Genomic DNA, 20,654 nt, shown 5'->3' on the forward strand with positions numbered 1-20,654 from the left:
GTCATTGTGCAGAGTACAAAGTCAACTAAATTCAGACACTGCTCTTGCTTGCTTGCCTGCCGGTTCACACCTCACCCCTCACTCTCAGTGCAACATGCACCTCCACCATCAAAGGCTGATGCACCCCTCCCCCACAACGTGATCATGAACAATGTGACTACACTAACGCTGTTCACCAGCCACCAGTCTACAGCCACCAAATACCCCTCATCCCCCCTCCTCTGGACAAGGGGAAGAGTGCTGTGAGTATCATGTTCCTTGACTTCTCCAGTGCTTTTAATACCATCCAACTCCTCAGACTGGGTGAAAAACTCCTGCAGATGATTGGATGCTCACCTGGTATCCTGGATTGCAGACTACCTGATAGAGCGGCCACAATTCGTCAGACTGAAGAACTGCCTCTCCGACACCGTGATCAACAGCACTGGAGCTCCACAGGGAGCAGTGCTCTCTTCAGTCCTGTTCAACCTGTACATGTCTGACTTCTGCTACAACACAGAGTCATGGCACATGCAGAAATGTTCAGACGATACTGCAATTGTGGGGTGTATCAGGGATGGGCAGGAGGAGGAATACAGGAGCCTGGTAAAGGACTTTGTGCAATGTCCGGAGGTCTAAGCTCTGCTCCCAGTTACCATTGAGGGGGTCAATGTGGAGGTGGTAAGCACTTACAAGTATCTGGGGATACATCTGGACAATACACTGGACTGGTCAGTCAACACTGAAGCACTCACAAAAAATATGAACACATTTCCCCCATCCTAGCATCTTTACACTGGCTACCTATTAAAAGTCTCATTGACTTAAAAATATTACTTCTAACATACAAAGCCATAAATGGCTGGGCACCTATATTAAAGATCTTTAGGTACCATATTACCCACCTGCTACGATCACAGAATACTGGACTTCTTGTAATCCCAACAGTAGGAGGCAGAGCTTTCTGCTACAGCGCACCCCTCCTCTAGAATTAACTCTCTCCATCAATTTGATTAGCAGACACCCTCCCTATTTTCAAGTCTAGACTTAAAACATACATCTTTAGTGCCTCCAATAGTTAGGTATGGTGTAGTGTGGAACTTCACCCACCTCAGGGTTTTTATTGGAATGGACCACCTCTGCTGTGTCCTCAAGTGACTGGCGCCCTAGTCATGCGTGTCATGGTGGCAACTGACCATACCTGCGCTGGTGCTGACTACCCTTCACCATGCCTTAGGTATGCTGCCATAGCATAGCGCTGTCATGGACTTTTCATGTGTCACGCCGTACAACTCTGCTTCTTTCTCTCTCTCAACTCCCCCTCTTACCTCTTGTTTTTGTCTTGCCATTCAATTCCCTCTTCTCTCCTTCTCTCTCTCTCTCAACTCTCCCTCTCTTGCCTTTTGTCTCTATAGTATAACACTATATAATACCATTGATATACTTAATACTAACCATCATGACTTATAGTAATACCTACTATGTATCTCTCTTTCTTCCCTCTTACCTCACTTGTGAGATAAACTATTACCAGTCATCAGCCATCCTTGTGTTTGGCCCTCATCGCACCTGAAGTCCCATCCCTATGACTGCCCTATGTGATGACCCTGTGCTCCTTCAGGCCTTTTCCTGTCAGTGCACGGGCAGGGCTGGGCCTGGTTAGGCAAATACCCTCATTTATTACACCTATGGTTAAGGTGGGGCTATATAAGGGGTTCCCTATCTTTCTGATTAGGCATTTTTCTTCCTTCTTGCAGGCACTCACATTGATTCTCTCACACTTGCACTTTGCTCTCTCCCCTCTATTTCTAACTTTACCTCTCTTTCTCTTTCTTTCTCTTTAGGAGAGATACACACACGCCACCACTCCCATTCATTTCCCCCTAGACATTTTGCTATTGGTAACCTTGTGCTTTACTTTAATAAATGAATATATTTGGTTTGAACCTTGTTGTCCGTGTCCCTCTTTATGTTTCGGTCTGGGAACGAGCTGGCCGTAACATCTACCATTGCCTATTGCAGTCCCCTTGTCTGGATTCCTGGCCCGTGCAGCCTAGCTACCCAGTACTTGACATATGACAATTCCTAATCCCTATGGACAATACATGCCCTACATTGGACTATTTGAATTTTCTGACACTAAATAGGATTCATGCATACATCGTACTGGTTATGTAACCATCTTACCTTTTTGTAACATACCTCAGGTTATTGTGTTCTATTTTGTACACCTAACTAACCTATTCATTTATTATGTATACAGTACAGACCTTACTGCCCTGTAACTGACCCTAGGCAGATGGGTTTCTTCCTATATGTAGCTCCAATTCTAGGGAGTTTTTCCTCGTCCCTGTTACTCATGGGCACTCTCTGAATGTTTAACACTCTGTTAAGTGCCATGAGACATGAGTAATGTTTTGGCGCTCTATAAGTGACATTAAATTGAAGTTGAAATTTAAATTATTCACTGCACCACATTATACTGATTGCTTACACTTTTATTTTCCAAATCCAACTCCACTCCCTTTTGTTAAGTTCTATTAATTTAATAAATCTAATATATGGTTGGTTGTCATCGGGATGCTGTTGGTAAAATATTACATACCAAAGTGAAACATGAAATCCATGAGAATCATACAGGGTTTAAGTACAGCAAAGCATAGATTTTCATACAGTAATAGTGGCAAAGTCAGAAATCATCCAGGCTACCTTAATCAATGACACAAATGGCTGTTGACACAAAAAAAAACAAGTGATATCAACACTGGCGCCTTACATTATCCATGTTCAGAAGAACAGCACAGATGTTATACAGGGTTGTGACGCAGACGTAGAAGCTGGTGTCACACTCCACCTCAGTCCCATTGATGAGAATGGGGCTGTGTATGCTAACGCATACTTGGTGTGAGAGCTAGGGACCAAATCCTGAGGATGTACATACAATATTATGTTGACTTGTGACCACTATGGGGTTCTAGAGTTATGGAAATGAGCTCATCTCTCAGCAACGTATCAAAACTAAACTAGGTATGAGAGGTTATGTGGTGTAAGGGGGAGGGGGTTTATCAGTGTGAGTGTGGGTGTGTGTGTGTTGCCATGACAGCTCCTGCTCAACTGCTTGGCCCCCAAATATAGCTGCAGAGCTGCAAATTTAGAGAGAAATGGACAAAATTCAAGAGCTGTGAAGCTTTTGGAAAGTTTTCACCTTGGTCTGTTGGTGGCACTACAGTGCACATGATAAAGTCTTGTAAATTGATGGGTGGGGCCTTACCTTTTGCCTTAATCCACTGATCAAGTTTGAGTTTGATAGATCAAAGCATTGCACAGCTATTTGCATTAATACTGTTGAAACATTGATGGATTTTGACCAGTTGGTGGTCCTAGATATTTGAGGTTTTGGGGGCTGTAACTTTGTGAAATTGGTCAGTGGCCTGAGTAGAATAAGTGTGCAAAGTTTGAGCATTTTACTATGTACATTTGTATGTGCTGCCATGGACTCTCATGGCACTAGAAAGAAGCATAATAACAAATCCTACTAGCCCTATAGGGTCCCTACGCAGCTTCAATGCTTGGCCCCCAATAAGACAAGGTAGAAACACTAATGGCCCCAAAAATGACAGAAATGTGGCAAATGACTTTCAAGTGATAGGGACCAAATGTAGTGCTGAAAATGTATAATCAGAAAAATAGGCCAGAATAAATTTCATTCTCTAAAAGCTATAGAGTAGAAATGGGTTTTGAAAATATTTAGAGAACGGGCTAGTCTAATGTGTGGGGTGGGGTTTATTCCAGAGTTTGGGGGTAGTAGCAGCAAAAGCATTTACATTTAGTTTTGAGAACAGTCAGCAGTCAGAGATTTCTTACAGGGAGTATTTATGTAATAGGTCAGAGAGATAGCTGGGGGCTTGACCATTCAAGCATTTAAAGGTCATTAGCAAAATCTTTACAAAATCTTACAGAGGTAATCATGATTACTGTAAATCACTCTGGTGTGTTTGCTGCTGACGTGGTTCCTGACGCTGCAGGTGAGTTGTCCAGTCACATCCCCCCTCATCAGGAGAGTCTGGTTATCTGAACTGAGATCAACATCAGCTTCACACAGAGGCCTCCCATCCAGAGACCAGCTGAACTGAGGACTGTCTCCATTGGAGGAGCACCTTACACTCCTCTCCCCATTGGCTGAGCAGCTGATTGACAGGTCCACATCAGACACGGGAGCTGAGGAGAGAAGGATTATGCAAATGCTTTGAATGACCAAGAGCTTAAAAGTAAAGGTACCGGTAGTATAATTACTTTAGAATAGCCTAAGCCCCAAATTAACTTCAGTGATCTACTGTGTGACGTCTCACTGATTTTCATGATGTTAAATCTGTTATCATCAGAGGTGAAATTGAGTGATTTACCTTCTATAATCAGCTGTACTGTGTGATCTCCCACTGTTTTCCCTGTTGCCTCCTCAGTGATCTCCACTCTGTATGTTCCTGCGTCTCTCCTCTCTGCAGGGTTGACATGCAGCATCCTGAGTAGCATCACACATGGAGTCCAGACCTGCATTAAGAGAGGAGATTCATTCTCATCATTTGAACACATCAGTATGAATGAGCTTTATTAGTTGTTTTGTGTTAAACTGCCCTGTGTGTGTGATGGTGTTTAGCAAACAGGCAGAGTGCCTAGTCACATCAGAAGTTCTACATTACTAGACATCTCACTGTATATCAGTAGAAACAGCAGACTGCCATTAAAAATCTCACTGTAGAACAGGTAGAAACAGCACACTACCGTTATAAATCTCACTGTATATCAGGTAGAAACAGCACACTACCGTTAGAAATATCACTGTATAACAGGTAGAAACAGCACACTACCGTTATAAATCTCACTGTGTATCAGGTAAAAACAGCACACTACTGTAAGCTGTGATGGATGGGTGGCATCCTTCAATATGTAGAATCACATAAAGATCTCTATTGGATGACTGTAGCTTAAACATTCACACAAAACATGACTGTGATACGTAGCCTTAGAGAGGGGGTCATCATTGGTATATTTGAACACACACACATTCACACACACACATACACACACACTGATGTAAACTCTGATGGTGTGGTCCTTATTTGTGCAGGAGGGTAGTGGTTGGGTCTTGCTGACGCTGCTGATGTTGTTTCTGGCTGAACAGGTGAGATTCCCCTGAGTTCACTCCAGGAGATCTGTGCTGCAACCAGGACTTGACTCTGGTGTTTCAGCTGAGGTACTATTGGTCAGATCAGACTCTGGTGTTTCAGCTGAAGTTGAGGTTTCATTTAGAGGCCTCCCATCCGGAGACCAGCTGTACTGAGGACTGTCCCCATTGGAGGAGCACGTCGCCCTCCTCTCCCCATAGGCTGAGCAGGTGATTGAAAGGTCCACATCAGACACGGGAGCTGGAGAAGGGGAGGAACCACAGTGAGGATCAGAATGTAGTTATGCACATGACCATGTTTGTTCAGGGTGTCCACCAGAGACCAGGGTCCCTACCCCAGACTGCTCCCTTAACCCACATCACAGGACTGGCTGAGATCACAGTCTGGACTTTCTCCATCTCTGGCCCCTCCATGGTGGATCAAGTGACCACATGTTATGAGAGCAGGAGTGTCCCTCTCCACCTCTCCAACCCCAACACTACATGTCCCTAGTGAAACTGTACAATTCATTCAACACAACAGCTTATTCTCAGACACAACAACAATACAACCTATTAATGACTGAATAATGTATTTATCTCGACACTCATTTGACCCTGGTTTTCATTTTGTGATCATGTGGATACAACACTGGTTGGAGAGAGTAAGCGACACATTAAGAGTGCAGATTTTGTATGGGTCATGAAAGGATTCAAATGACATGAAAATAAAACACATGAACATAAAATTACATGAACATGTTCTGTGAAAATGGGATCAAATCAGGATCAGTTCAGAGTTGCTCAAAGACAAACCCCTCCGTACTACTGAGTTCATATCCACAACTTAATTGTGTTCAAATAGTCATTCAAATTGAGTAGTCAATTTTTCTAATTGAATTATGTAAGGTAAGTGTATATAGGAAAAAAGGATGTCACAGTTACTACATTGATGTTGCGATACTAAGTACATCTGAATGCCTACTCTCAGTACATGCTGCCTGTATAACACAATGACATTGAAATTACCTTAATATTTCATGTAAACTTAACTTAAACAATTTCATTGGAATTACTTGATCAAATTGAGTAACCACAGCATGAATCAATTTTGTGAATTGAAAATGTGAATTTTCAGTGTATACAACCAACAGCAATAGCATCTTCTAGAAAACTACATCTAGCCTATTTTACAAATACACACACACACACACACACACACACACACACACACACACACACACACCATAAGTCGATGTAAACAGTAGGACAAGTCCAGTAAAAGCTTTCATCTGTGGAAGCAACACACATATCCTGGTGAATACTCTCTTTTACACTGACACACACAGGCAAGTCGGTCTCTGGAACGTTCAAATGAGCCCAGAATTGTGTACACCCAGAGAAAGAGAGAGAGAGAGAGAAGAGGAAGTTTGACACGTGTGCGTATGCATTAGTAAAACAAATTGAAATGAAAACGGCCACACACTTTATAGAAGTAATCGTTATTATTTATCGTCATTATTAAAATATGTTTTACACACAGTATATTTATAACCATTAACCAGAAGTCATTGCAAGCGCCTCTTGATTAATCACCCACTATGTGGATACTGTTTTTAGAATTGATTTAGATTAAGTGTAATTATGTAAGTATAATTTGTATTTTAGTATATTCTTTATCTTCTACTGTCCTTATTGCTTAGTTATGTTATTTATATTATATACTTTTAATTACTTTTTTCTGCTGTTAGTGAATGTGTGTGTGATGTCTGTATGCCACTGAGACCTTGAATTTCCCCTTGGGGATCAATAAAGTATCTATCTATCTATCTATCTATCTATCTATTAGATGATCAGATGATTTACAGTTCTATGTAATATGTCATGTTTCATGTTTTTGTGTTTCATACAGTGATGCAGGTCTACTGCAGTGAATAGGCTAAATACAACTTTGATCATTTTTATAGCCTACTACTGTATAGTTAACTTTGGCCTTGGTGCCCGGACATGTAGCCTATGTGCCCCCCCACCAAATATGCCCAACTGAAGGCCAAGTGGCCTTGCCCCAAGAATGGTCCAATCCTGGTTACAACTGTATAATGCTGACTTGAAAGCTGCTAAAAAATCTGCCGTTCATAAGATAGTAAGTAGGTAAGTGATGGGAATGCAACTGAACAGTGTGCCCACGGTTCAGTATGTATCAACGGTTTTTGGGCCACGATAACGGTACGGTTCCGGTATTTTAATATTAAAAAATCCCCCCACAGAGTTAAACAATTAACTATACTTTGCCTATAGACAAAAAAGGCAGGGTGACTGACTAGGCCTAGTTTTCAATCGCTTTGTGCGACTCTCAGTGGAGAGAGCTGAGGTGATGTGGCCTGATGATGTTACTGATGGTGTAAAGATAACAATAAAGCACGCACATCCAAATTGTAAAGTTGAGTGCTGGACGAAAAGGGCAATACAAAATGAGTTAAGAAAGTCCGCTACACAAATAGCTCCAAATATAATTTGATGTGACGTTTCGGGTGTCTGATGCAGGGCTAACACCCGAAACGTGACATTAAATTATATTTGGAGCTATTGGTGTAGCGGACTTTCTTCACTCACTGATGGTGTAAAGTGCATTGAACTGCCTTGGTAAGAAATGTATATATGATTGCCTTGATTTGCCTTGCCTTGCCTAAATGTGTATTGAGGGGATTGCCTTGCCTTGCCGTAATGTGTATCAAGGGGACATAATTGCCTTGCCTTGCCTAAATGTGTATGGAGGGGACATTATAACTGATATTATTGAATATAACCGACTATGTACACATTTTTCCATCGTGACGGAATCCCAAGACAGTAACCAAATACACCTGCTAATGTGACTCTTCAGCTTTTATTATTAACCTATCTGGGAGATATTAAGCGTGTTTTTGGTGCGGTTTTGTTAGTTTATCTATAAGGACGACGCGAAGCTACTGGCCGATTTCGACAAAACATGGAAAGAAGGTGGGCCTGGAGGAACTCATTAAACTTAAAAAGCCATCCGATGTGTAATTTCACTTGAGATACATTTGAGAGACATGTGTCTTGGCAGCTGTTACGCCCGTCTCACGGCACAACACAAAAGAGGCTGACAACAGATTCCAATTTTAAATAAATTATATTTATTTAAACTAGAATAAAGGAAATGTCTAGGGGGTGGAACTTACTTGTGTGTGGATGCGTGTCAGTCATGTGCAGGTGAGTGGAAGTGGTTTGCAGTGCGGTGTGTCAAAAAGATGTCTAGGAACGTTGGGAGAGAGAGAGAGCGATTCAAGGGATGGAATGGTGATGACATGACTTATATGCCTACACCGGCACCAGGTGAGGTCAATCTCCCTTAATTGGTCTCCCCACTGCAGGCTGGCAACCTGCCCGACCGTGTTGCCACCATGGGAAACTGCAGGCCCGTAGGGGGAGCAGAGGCTGGGCCGGGCAATAGTGACATCATTATAGTAGCGTCCACTCCAGTCCACTGCATTGTAATGCTTGTGGGCTGTAGGCCTACTTTGTTTCAACTTTACGTTCTTCAGCTTGTACCGAAATCCTAAATGTTCCCTCATAGTGGATATGAAAGACAGAGGCACCACTTTAAAAGTTGTTTCTCTGTTTTGTCCATTCACGTTTCTTAAACTCACCTATTGGTGCTTTGCTACATTAGCAGGGAAATGCTGATTGGTGCTGATCGGTGCTTTGCTACATTAGCAGGTAACTGCTGATCGGTGCTTTGCTACATTAGCAGGTAAGTGCTGATAGGCTGCAGAGGTGTCATGGCCCATGCACTGGATCTGGTACATAATATAACCGCCGCTCAGTCCTGCATGTTCTCTCAACAGATAATAAATAAAAATTGTTTATGATTTCCCTCCATCTTCTACTCCTGCAATTCAGTATGTGCATGCGTATAGGACAACCCTGCCTGTGCTTTGTCCTTTTTGCATTTATGTCTTTCACTAGTCTTGCTGGGCTGGGTTAATGCGGCTCCTTAAGGCCAACATACCACAACAATGTTGTCATCTTGGGCGCAAAAGTTGCCGAGTTATTTGGCGGAAAGTGTCATGCACCCGGTGGTACACAACAGAAAGTGCATTTCTTGAAACAATGTGTACAAACTGCACTACACAGTGCATAGGCTGCAAAAGCATGAAACTCGCTCAGCCAAGCACAAATCACACACACATAAAGACACACACACACACACACACACTCTGACCTAACTTATGATAGTGGCCATATGGCTTTGGGTGGATATGTGACTCACTGGTCAGTAGTAGAGTCTCCTCCTCCAAATCTCATTGGATGATCTGGTCACTCTTCATGGACACACAGCTGGGTATAGGGGAGTCTGGCCTAAGAGACATTTACAAATGACAGTGACACACAACACACACACACACGCAGTTACAGGTTTGCCTTCAGATTTACCAAGGACACAACATAGGAACATACAGACACACACATGTACACTTACACACACTCACACACACACAAACAAACACAAAAATAAAATAAGTACATACACACATGCATGCGCACATACACACACAAATACACACACGCACACACAGACGCGCGCACACACACACACGGACACACACATATACACTAGGGGTGTGCATACAAATAATTTCTAATATTCTAATAACCTTCACTAGACTGTGAGTTCCGTCTCCAGCAATGCAATGCAATAACAGTCCTTCATTAGACTGTGAGTTCCGTCTCCAGTAATGCAATGCAATAACAGTCCTTCACTAGACTCTGAATTCCGTGGTCTCTTTTTATTTCCTGTTGATATCTCTGCATTGTGTAGGCTACTCACAAACATATTACACAAACAGAACAAAGAAACTGGAAAATGTCTCATATCCACTGTTTATTGTGACTGCAAGACTCTAACTTAATTAACGGGACACCAGGCAACGTTTTCGTGTTAATTAACATATTCGTAAGTCGGTATATGGTTAAATGACTCATTACAGGGCGAATGAAGGCTCTCTCGCCCGCCCCTACTGCCTGTAGAAAGAATATCCCACTTGCAAGTTCGGTGTATCCTACCCGCCGAACAAACTAACAAAGTTTCAGACATCGCGAGAAGCAGGATCAGTTTACATCCTGCATCTCCAGCACAGAGGCAGGCTAACGAAACGCTAGCGATTGTTGCAAACGTGTGTATAATGGCAGAGCTTGCGAATAAGCAGTGAAAACCCTTGATGGAAGATGCAAAGAAAAGGAAAAGAGCTTCAGACCGAGCGAGGGCTCGCACACGTATCGACACATACAGACTATAGGGGGAGCTTCGTAGAGAAAAAGCATGCAGGCTTGCCTGGTATCCCTTTAACAGTGAAGTGGTACCAGAACTTCTACCATATCGTGACATCTATGCTAAATTATGCTATGCTAATTCTGTGAGTTTTAGAAAAACGGAATAGGGATATTAATGTTCAAATAGTACATCTTCAACAGTTTATCCGATTATTCCACTATCCGTGCAAACCCCTAACACACACAAAAATATGCTTACACACAAACAAGTACACATACACAGGCTTACAGTACATGCCTTTGATGAATTTAGCATTTTCGTTTAGTCTTTCAATAAAGAACATAATGTCTGTCACTTAGAGATCACTGCAATGTTCTGACCAAACTGATGATAGTGGCCACATGGCTTTGGGTGGATATGTGACTCACTGGTCAGTAGTAGGGTCTCCTTCTCCAAATCTCATTGGATGATCCATGGACTGGTCACTCTTCATGGACACAGCTGGGTACAGGGGAGTCTGGCCTCTTCTGCTGCCTAATAGAAATATACAAATGGCAATTACAGGTTTGCCTTCAGATTTACCAAGCACACACACACACACACAGTTACAGGTTTGCCTTCAGATTTACCATGCACACAGCACACACACACACACAGTTACAGGTTTGCCTTCAGATTTACCAAGCATACAACAAGCACACACAGTTACAGGTTTGCCTTCAGATTTACCAAGCACACAACACACAGTTACAGGTTTGCCTTCAGATTTACCAAGCACAGAACATACACACTCATGTACGCTTGCACACACTCACACATACAGAAACACACACACACAGGCACACTTACACACAAATTAAGTACACATGCTTGCGCACACACACAGGGGTTAAAGTGGGGAGGAACGCAGTTCCACCACCTTAGATAAATGAATACATATATTCTTTCATATCAAAGATATAGCGTGATGATTTTGTTAAAATAAATGGGGAGTTCATTTTTCGCGTGTACAGAGGTGACCAAAAAGGTAGCAATTCTTGTCCAAAAAGTATTGCTACACCACAATACTCAATATGTTGTCCAACGGTGAGTCATTTTTCCCTGTTGCACCGACACTGGATTTCAGGGTTCCCCCACCTGCCATATCCCACTTTAACCACTGTACACACACACACACTAGCGGTGTGCGTACAAATCATTTCTAATATTCGAATAACCAGCAGTGTTATTCAGATATTATTTATTTGTTTATTTTCTTCGCTGACAGAGCAGATCAGAGGTAGCAACGTTGACAGCACCACTGACTCATCAGCATTCAGTTTGCTCGACATGACATTCGCAAAACAATCCCTTGACTAAGAGATTTCGGTTGCACTTTTTAGAATCTTGCTGTACAATGAAACTGAGAGAAAGATATCATGATTAAATGTTTTGAAAATATTTTATTTAAGCTCTACAAATAAACAGTAAGTGCAGAGGGGAGTGACCACTGGCACAAGGAGTGTTGTGGATGCTGCTGCATTATGTGTGTATCTTCAAGTTCTTTACGGTTAGTTCTTTAAGGGTTAGTAAATTCCCAGTCTCGTATCCAGTAGGTCACTGTGAGTGGCTCTTATGCACATGCTCCCATGTTTTCATCACAGCAGGAACATAAATTAACATGGATGGATGGTAGTGCTTCTTATGAAATCAACATCAACAACAAACATCCTCAAAATCAACAATGTAAGATGTCACCACTTTGTGCAAATACACTGTTAAGGCCCATATCAAGAGATCTATAATATTGGCTATGAACCATTGTTAGCTTTAGTTCTTAGTTTAATTTCTAGATATGTTCAAGTTCAAGTTAAAGAATTATCTTTCCAAAAGATGTGTTCTAAACAGACCCTTATATCGAGGTCCAGACATTCAGGTTTGCCTCAGCAAACAGATGGCACTGTTTTGACTGGCCAGAGGCCAGATGAAGGTATAGCAGCAGACACTAGATCTTCAGTTCGGTGGGCATGGCAGCGCCCGTAAGACCTGCTAGTAGGTTATTGGCGGTCAGTTCTGCCATGATGCCCCGGGTGGCATAAGTGGCACTCCCAATGTGAGGCAGGATCACTTGTGGGAGCAAGAAGAGAGAGAATACATAACTATTAATGATAACACAGTAGCACACACACACACACATCAGTGTTTTCACATACAACCATGATAACGATATAGAGCATATGTTTGTTGCTGTTGTTTGAGTGTGTGTGTGTGTGAGAGAGAGAGTGTTGTTTTGGGTGTTGGGGGGTAATGGGTAAAACTGAATGTGTAAAACATAATCCTTCAGAAACTTCATGGGGTGATGATCAAGGAAGGAGGCTCTTGATAACGATGCTGATTTAACAGCATTTAGATTAAACGTAATGTAGCATTTAGATTAAACGTAATGTAGTGCAGGTAATGAAGTGCAGGTTGATAGAACGCAGGTTGATGTAGGGCAGGTTATGTAGTGCAGGTTGATGTAGGGCAGGTTAATGGAGGGCAGGTAATGTAGTGCAGGTTGTTGGAAGGCAGGTAATGTAGTGCAGGTTGTTGGAAGGCAGGTTGATGTAGGGCAGGTTATGTAGTGCAGGTAATGTAGTGCAGGTTGTTGGAAGGCAGGTTGATGTAGGGCAGGTTATGTAGTGCAGGTTGATGTAGGGCAGGTAATGGAGGGCAGGTTGATTAGGGGCAGGAAATGGAGGGCAGGTAATGTAGGGCAGGTTGACGGAGGGCTTCTTACCGCAGTTGTTAAGGGTCAGTAAGGGGTGATCAGTGGGCAGCGGCTCAGGTGTGGTCACATCCAGACCAGCTGCAGCAATCGTCCCACTGGAGAGAGCGTCATAAAGGTCCTCCTGATTCACCACTGCACCTCTAGGGGGCGCACAAAAACCTTTAAAACCCACAAGCCACAACCAAATCACTGATGAGTACTGCCCTATCGGAGTTTGCCCGTCACCTGCTGGTGTTGATGAAGACGGCGGTCTTCTTCATCTTGCTGAAAAAGGCTTTGTCACACAGGCCTTGTGTGTCCGGAGTTAGGGAACATGAGACAACGACGAAATCACTCTGCGCCACCAAAGCGTCCAAAGGCACTGATAACAGGAAAGGCAAAGATGGACTGTGACCATGGTGTTTAAATGCATACACACGTACACATTCATGCGCATATATGTAAACTATAGCATCACCATCCTCTGACATGGTTTCCTATTTCCTTAAACTACTTCCTCTCCTTTCATTACCTTTCCTTTTCTGAAATGAAATGGTCTTATGGCCTGCGCAGATTACACAATTTCAGCCCCATTTTGCAGCGATTTTGTCGTAGCCGTCAAATTTCCAATTAAACTACATGATCGTAATCGTGGCTAATCTCCCGACCAAGATGCAGCAATAACTTATGTGTCTATGATCACCTATGACATGGTCAATCGTAAAAGACCATCACTGAAGACAAAAAATCATGCAATCTGCACAGGCCATAGGCTCTATGCAAGACTCCATTTTGGATTCACTTGTACTGGCATATCAACTTCCTGTTTCTGTTAAAACATTGAGAAATATGGCTTTTTTCTATAATCATTGTCTTCAGGGCCTCATCTCATGGTAATATAGACCGACTTTGTAAACAAGTTGCGTACCACTCCCTTAGGAAAAGGGTTTAAAATGTTCTTAACCTTAAGCAACTGATGTTACTGAACTGGTTAGATAACTTTAGCTATGTTGTTCAATTAGAAATAGTCTACTATATTAAAACTGACAGGCTAGTAATCTGTCATTTTCTGTCATAGCCTACTGTGTACAGTGTAAACAGGAAGTTGATTGCACAGTAGGGAGTCCTGCATAGAGTCCATTACTGTGCTTAATATTCCCAACTGAATAATTTTCCAGCTTACCAAATTCTCCCTCCACTTCTTTGGCCTCTGGCTTGGCCCCTCTGCCAGTGTACAGCAGCTTCTTCACCCCAAAGGGCATCAGACGTTTGGCTATGGCCAAGCCTTCACAACAAGACAACACAGCACTGTCAATCACACTGACAACCAGTCTGACATAACTGAGGGTTGATTCAGCCTTACACTTGCTACAAAATATTAATCAGCCATTCGCTTTATTCACGCGGCGGCCCTGTGTAAACCAAAAGGAGGCTATGGGGTACACTGACTATATCATTAACGCATTCTCGCCACCTACTGGCCAATGCATAAAACATAACAATCGTATGGTTTACATACCCTATAGCCTCGTTTTGGTTTACAGTGGCCGCTGTGTGATTAAGGTGAATATCTAAAGTAGCTAAAGGTATCCAATGCAGTTCTGGTTGTTGTTGTTGTGGTTGTTTTGCTACTGGGCTCCCCCTACAGTTGCAGAATATTTTACAATTAACAATTTTTTACAAATTACTCATGGTTATGGTACACTCATGGTTAACACCATAAATAACACTCTAAATACCACTAATGGTTAACACCATAAATAACACGAACACACCATAAATAATCAAGGCTTGCAGCCTTCCCCCTGGACAGAGTACATGGGCAGCCGTGGCCTACTGGTTAGCGCTTCGGACTTGTAACCAGAGGATTGCCGGTTAAAACCCCGACCAGTAGGAATGGCTGAAGTGCCCTTGAGCAAGGCACCTAACCCCTCACTGCTCCCCGAGCGCCGCTGTAGCAGGCAGCTCACTGCGTCGGGATTAGTGTGTGCTTCACCTAACTGTGTGTTCACTGTGTGCTGAGTGTGTTTCACTAATTCACGGATTAGGATAAATGAAGAGACCCAATATCCCTCATGGGATCAAAAGAGTATACATGTGGATTTGTTTACAAACTGGCAAAGGTGATTTTGCGAAGAGCCATCTTAACCGACAAGGTAATATTACACAATTTCATACAAATAGTGAGTTTTTGCACAATTGCTGTAAAGCAATTTGTGATTCTCCAGGTCGGGGGAGATAAGAGTGAAGTTGCAAGGCTGGTTCTCTAAAATGACTTTGAAGCAGTTATATTACAGCAGGACAGTAGTTACACTAGGATCTGTTATATTGCAGTAGAATAGTGGTTACACTAGGATCTGTTATATTACAGTAGTTACACTAGGATCTGTTATATATGAGAAGAGTTACACTAGGATCTGTTATATTAAAGTAGGATAATAGTTACACTAAGATCTGTTATATATGAGAGTAGTTACACTAGGATCTGTTATATTACAGTAGGATAGTTACAGTAAGAGTTATATTACAGTAGGTATCTTGCATAGGATGCCTGTAAAATGATGAAAACACATTTACAGAAGGCTAGTTGCAACTCTTACCTATGCGGCCCAGTCCAATGACTCCCACTGTGGAGCCTGATAGGCCATATCCACACAGCCACAGAGGCTTCCACGTGCTCCAGCCCCCACTGGAGAAGGAAGAGACACAGAGGAGGTCAGAACTACCCAGGCAAACAGACACCCAGGCCCCCAAACACACAGGCCTTTTCCAAAACTAGTTACTTCGCCCTTCCTTGGCTTCAGTTAGGAGACAGAGAGGAGTCCCTATACTGTTGGCCCCTGTGATGGGATGGATGGGATGTGATGGGATGGATGTGATGTGATGTGGTGGGATGTGATGGGATGTGATGGGATGGATGTGATGTGGTGGATGTGATGGGATGGATGTGATGAATGTGATGGATGTGATGGATGTGATGGGATGGATGTGGTGGGATGTGATGGGATGGATGTGATGTGGTGTGATGTGGTGGGATGTGATGGGATGTATAAGATGTAGGCGCTGACCTTTTGACCTCGTTCACACCCTCTGGCAACCGACGGGCAGTAGCCAGGAGCAGAGCAACGGTGAGCTCAGCTGTGGCATCAGTGAGAACATCTGGAGTGTAGCCAACTCGAATCCCACTGTAGCACATGAGTTGCTATGACATTAGAGTTTGTATCATCAACCTACTCATAGCTGTGTAGCAAAGCAAAGTTAATTTCTGATGGTATTGCACTTGTTTGAGTAGTTTACTCTCTAAAAAATCATAACTAGTTCAAATGCAGGCTGAGTTGAGATATCCGTTGAGATGCACATGCAGTATAACAGAGCATGCATTGTCAGTGCATACGCAGTTCACATACAGGAGCAGGACCTCACCGTTTCTTGATCTCATCAATAGAGAGATGATCAAATCCCACGGACATGGTACTAATCACCTTCAAGTTGGGACCTGCATGACATGACAACAACGTTGACCCATCAATTTTGTTATTGTCAATTATTCACTTGGCAGTTTTCAATTTATGTTGTCAAAACCTACTCTGTCAACTGGACCAATCATTGCCAATCATTGCTCAATTATTAATTCAAGATAATTCAGCACAACTACCCATCGGTTTTAAAGACATAAAAAATGATATATGCCCTACCCGCAGCATCAACAACCTTGCATCAATCAAAATAATAACCCAGCACAGCAACCCAGCGGTTTTAAAGACATAGGCCAAAATAAGATGTTTGCCCAACCTGCAGCATCAAGAACTTCCGCATCAATCCGGTCAGAGAGGAGACAGACGAGGCCGTGCGCACCGGACACACCGTTTAGAAGTTCAGCTCGGGGCACTGGCTCGTCAGAGTCCCACACGGAGAGGTTACACCTGGTTGCCATGGCAAAAAGGGAACACATGAAATCGTGGAGGGACGAAAGCACACGTTGCAAATACGCAACATGTTTAAAATGACAAAGTGTACATGCCTTGCTGCCAAGTAATTTATCCTAAAGAAGGTCAAACAGGTAGACATAGATAGATATGCTCAGTGCGAGTCGTTCAGAGTGGAACTCCTGAGTGTCCAGTGTCATTGAACTGTAAACGTGTGCATTGATAACTGTAAAATTGCAGGCCACACTATTTGCTTACTCTCCACTGCGAGCAAGCAATGCGCAATGCCTAGATAATACGCAAAGGTTGCAAAAGAAGGAAAACAAAGTTGCATACATTCCTGCTTGTTTAAGTATTTTCACCCCCTCCTGTGGAATACGCCTGGTAACGAACACCTTCATGAGTTGCTGTGCACCCTGCATTCTGCAAAACGCTCAATCTCAATGATAGCGCAAATAAAACGGATAACGAAGTACAAACTTGGTGCCTTTCCCAGCCGCACCGTGCAAGGGCAGACAGGCTCTTAGTCGAAAAGGTCAAGCTAATGATAGTGTGAAACAACAGCACCAGAAGAGCCTGGGAAGATAAAAACTATTAATCGAAGTCCCTAGTTTGACTAGTCCCCATTCGCATGACGTGTCAGGTGATCTGTTGGCGCATTGGAATGACGTCAGAGTGTTGAAAATAGTTCAAGTTTAAGTTTATTGTCATGTTCTCATAAAAGGATCTATCAGTAATTAAATACATTATATGCTCAAGAGCCAGCTCAACTGAATGAATTTAAGTGCTGCCTTTAAAGGTCCTGAATAGTTAGTAACTTGTAATGTGCTGCGCTGACCTGACCACTCTTTGCGGTCATGGGCGGTGCTGTTACCATACCATGCTGTGATGTTGCCAGTCAGGATATGAAAGGCTGCATAAATAAATACAGTGATGCAATGAGAAGAATGATTATTTTTTCATTGTAATTTTGTATTATTATTATTATTATTATTATTATTATTATTATTATTTGAATGTTATTAATTATTATAGATTTATTTGACCCCCTTTCGATTGAATATCCAAAGGTTTTTGCAACACGCTACTCCTGTACAGTAGGTGGCGGTATGCAACAAAAGAACGACGTAATCTGCCAATAAACTAAAGAAGAAGAAGAGTGTGCTGTTTTGCAGTTCCGTGGAGCTAGCGACAGTAAGCGACAGTACGCGACAGTACGCGACAATAGCGGGCAATATGGCGGCGAAAAGCGTCAAAATAAAGGTACAGACGAACGATCAGATAAACTAGGTTAAAATTCGGTTTTTTCAAAGGTTTACACGAAATGTAAACATGTTGCTGAAACTTAGCCTATGTAAATGCATGTGCAAATGTTGTAATTGTAGCAGAATTGTCTTGCTAACATCCTTGAAATTGAACGGAAGTGATCTCACGCAACACCTTTCTCAGTGGAAACTAGATGGCAGAAATGTGTAGACCAATCTGCCCAGCAGCTTTTTCTACTTTGTCACCTACAGAGTTTGGCAGGTACGATCAAAGATTGTTAAGGCTCCGCCTTAACAATCTTTGGTACGATCTTTCAGAACGCCATGTTATTTCCCATAGACATTTGACGATCGGTTGGATGGATACGGAAGTTACGGAGGCGGGACTTATTCTGGAGAGGTCTATGCAAGGCAAGACAAACCAGAGCCCGTCTATGGACATTCTCTGGATAAACGTCTCTATCTTCTGATGTAGGCTACTATTAAAAGAGAGGGGAACAAAAACAAACATAGAAAAAGGGGATAATAATGTACTATACATTGATTTAAAGTGAATGTTTTTATACGATTATACTTTGCATTAATATAATTGTGGAAGGATTACCTTTTTCATTAACAAGACCTAAAATAATACTTTTATCAAATAACACTTAGTTCAAACTTAGGGTGGTAGGCTAAAATGGACTCCTTGTACTTTCAGAATAGATATTTATGCCAAATTCGTCTTTATAGGTATATGCCATACTAACTCTGTACGGACTCCTATAGCCTACCCTAGGCCTGTCATACTATACACAATAGCCTACTATTGAACTTTAAATTGTGTGGCTATGGAAACAATAAGTTGTGCATATTTAAAAGGGGGTAAAATGGACACCTTATAACATATACTTTCAGAATACACATTGATATTTATACTAAGTTCACCTTTGTAGTACCAGGCAATACCAAGTCTGTACCAAGTCTAGGCCTTCTATTGACACACACTGTTGAACTTCAAATTGTGTGCCTGTGAAAACAATAAGTTGTGCATATGTAAAAGGGGGGTGAAATGGAATCCTTATAACATGTACTTTCAGAATATATATATAGATATTTATATCAAGTTCGCCTTTGTAGGTCCCAGGCCATACTAAGTGTGTACCGAGTACTATGTCTGCCATTGACATACACTGTTGAACTTCAAATCGTGTGGCTGTGAAAACAATAAGTTGTACATATGTAAAAGTGGGGTGAAATGAAATCCTTATAACATCTGCTTTCAGAATATATATAGATATTTATATTGTATATGGCCTTTTCATTGAAAAAGTAATGAATATGTTCTGACTTTTATTTTGAAGGATTCGCGAATGGCGGCCATATTGGAATTTTCTTTACTGTCGCTAGTTTCACACTACTCTGTTTAGCTACTGTCTGTGGTGTTTTGGGTCTCATTGATTCCATGCTTTTTCATTGACGTGTAGGAATATTGTGTTTCTAACGAAGTTTGTGTTGGCACGGTAAGAATATCGTTTTGACAGGTAATTTCAGTACGAACGTGATCCAGAACAAGAGCCCAGTTCATATTTCGAGGTTGTATCCCTCTGATCTCAAAAGAACTGCTCTTTCGAGATGAGCAAGTCTATCCACATATTTGCCTACGAGTTACCATTTCATTTGGTGAGCTCTCTAGATCTTATTCAAACTGCTCATCAGGAACGGTCTTTCAAAATAATTGTAACATCGGAATAACAAAATAACAATTATTTGTATAGGCTCCCCAGTTTGGCGTTAGGCTACTCCTTGGGTTATTTGGCTATTTTGACAGGCGGAAAATCAGATCATATGGGAACGCTGCACACGTTGCCACTAGGTGGCGTAGCCGGTCTGTTCATGCTGGGACACCTGTTATTCCATGCAGAGCAGTCAGAGGCTGTGTTTAAGTGATGGTGTAGTGTTAGTAAGAGTGTCAGTATGTGTGTGTGTGTGTGAGGGAGAGAGAGAGGGAGAGAAAAAAAGTATTGTCAAATGACTCCCATGTGTGTGTTTCTGTGTCTGTCTGTGGCTGTGTGTGTGTCTGGTGTGCAGATTGTGTCCAGGATGCTGCCGGTCAGTGCTGTGGCGCGTGTGTGTATGCGAGTGTCATCGTCAGGAATCTCCTGTGGTTCTCTCTCATTGGACACCAAAACATGGCCCCTCCCCCAACCAAGACTACGCCCGGCCTTTCTCAAGACCCCCGTGGCCGCCGCCTCCCTAGTGTCCTGCCGCAGTGTAACCACGGAAACAGGAGGCTGGTATGAGAGCCTTGCGGACTCAA

At 42.4% G+C, this 20,654-nt stretch overlaps 2 protein-coding genes and 1 long non-coding RNA gene across 9 annotated transcripts in view; 1 reads left to right on the top strand and 2 right to left on the bottom strand.

Annotated features, from left to right (window-relative positions):
- Nucleotides 1-3,744: 3,744 nt before the first annotated feature.
- LOC121681300 lies at nucleotides 3,745-11,060 on the bottom strand. Of its 3 annotated transcripts, XR_006022060.1 has the most exons (4): nucleotides 10,865-11,060; nucleotides 9,387-9,523; nucleotides 4,383-4,527; nucleotides 3,745-4,197 (listed from the first exon to the last, which is right to left on the bottom strand). It is a non-coding gene; the product is annotated as an uncharacterized LOC121681300 (long non-coding RNA). The 3 variants fall into 3 exon arrangements; XR_006022061.1 differs by lacking the exon at nucleotides 9,387-9,523 and having other exon boundaries at nucleotides 10,865-11,055; XR_006022062.1 differs by lacking the exons at nucleotides 9,387-9,523; nucleotides 10,865-11,060 and adding an exon at nucleotides 6,387-6,752.
- Nucleotides 11,061-11,858: 798 nt separating this feature from the next.
- Nucleotides 11,859-17,732, bottom strand: grhpra (glyoxylate reductase/hydroxypyruvate reductase a). The gene is made up of 9 exons (XM_042060936.1): nucleotides 17,427-17,732; nucleotides 16,957-17,087; nucleotides 16,588-16,660; nucleotides 16,233-16,349; nucleotides 15,765-15,853; nucleotides 14,348-14,449; nucleotides 13,411-13,546; nucleotides 13,195-13,325; nucleotides 11,859-12,542 (listed from the first exon to the last, which is right to left on the bottom strand). The coding sequence occupies exons 1-9, from the start codon at nucleotides 17,510-17,512 to the stop codon at nucleotides 12,421-12,423; spliced, it is 987 nt and encodes a 328-aa protein (XP_041916870.1). The 5' UTR covers nucleotides 17,513-17,732; the 3' UTR covers nucleotides 11,859-12,420.
- A 534-nt stretch (nucleotides 17,733-18,266) lies between these two features.
- Nucleotides 18,267-20,654, top strand: part of LOC121681282 (cytochrome c oxidase assembly protein COX18, mitochondrial) — a 19,939-nt gene continuing 17,551 nt past the window's right edge. The window contains exons 1-2 of one of the 5 annotated variants that reach the window (XM_042060927.1): nucleotides 18,267-18,353; nucleotides 20,426-20,654. The exon at nucleotides 20,426-20,654 is cut by the window's right edge and continues 149 nt beyond it. In XM_042060927.1, the coding sequence (XP_041916861.1) occupies nucleotides 18,327-18,353; nucleotides 20,426-20,654 (256 nt within the window). In that variant the 5' untranslated portion in view covers nucleotides 18,267-18,326. Of the gene's footprint in view, nucleotides 18,354-18,564; nucleotides 18,618-18,809; nucleotides 18,827-19,738; nucleotides 19,879-20,425 lie in introns of those variants that run through there. The other 4 variants (XM_042060930.1, XM_042060931.1, XM_042060928.1 and 1 more) reach the window with 4 other exon arrangements.

The sequence above is a fragment of the Alosa sapidissima genome, chromosome 14 (assembly GCF_018492685.1).
Source record: "Alosa sapidissima isolate fAloSap1 chromosome 14, fAloSap1.pri, whole genome shotgun sequence".
In the NCBI taxonomy this organism is placed as follows: domain Eukaryota; kingdom Metazoa; phylum Chordata; class Actinopteri; order Clupeiformes; family Clupeidae; genus Alosa; species Alosa sapidissima.

Bases quoted from the DNA above. Each gene is read 5' to 3' on its own strand.
- grhpra (XM_042060936.1), bottom strand. From the start codon at position 17,512: ATGCAGGGTGCACAGCAACTCATGAAGGTGTTCGTTACCAGGCGTATT. The intron at 13,547-14,347 runs GTAAGCTGGAAA...TCCTGTTATCAG, and splicing joins AGAAGTGGAGGGAGAATTTG to TGCCTTTGGACGCTTTGGTG. The intron at 13,326-13,410 runs GTGACGGGCAAA...TGCGCCCCCTAG, and splicing joins GTCTTCATCAACACCAGCAG to AGGTGCAGTGGTGAATCAGG.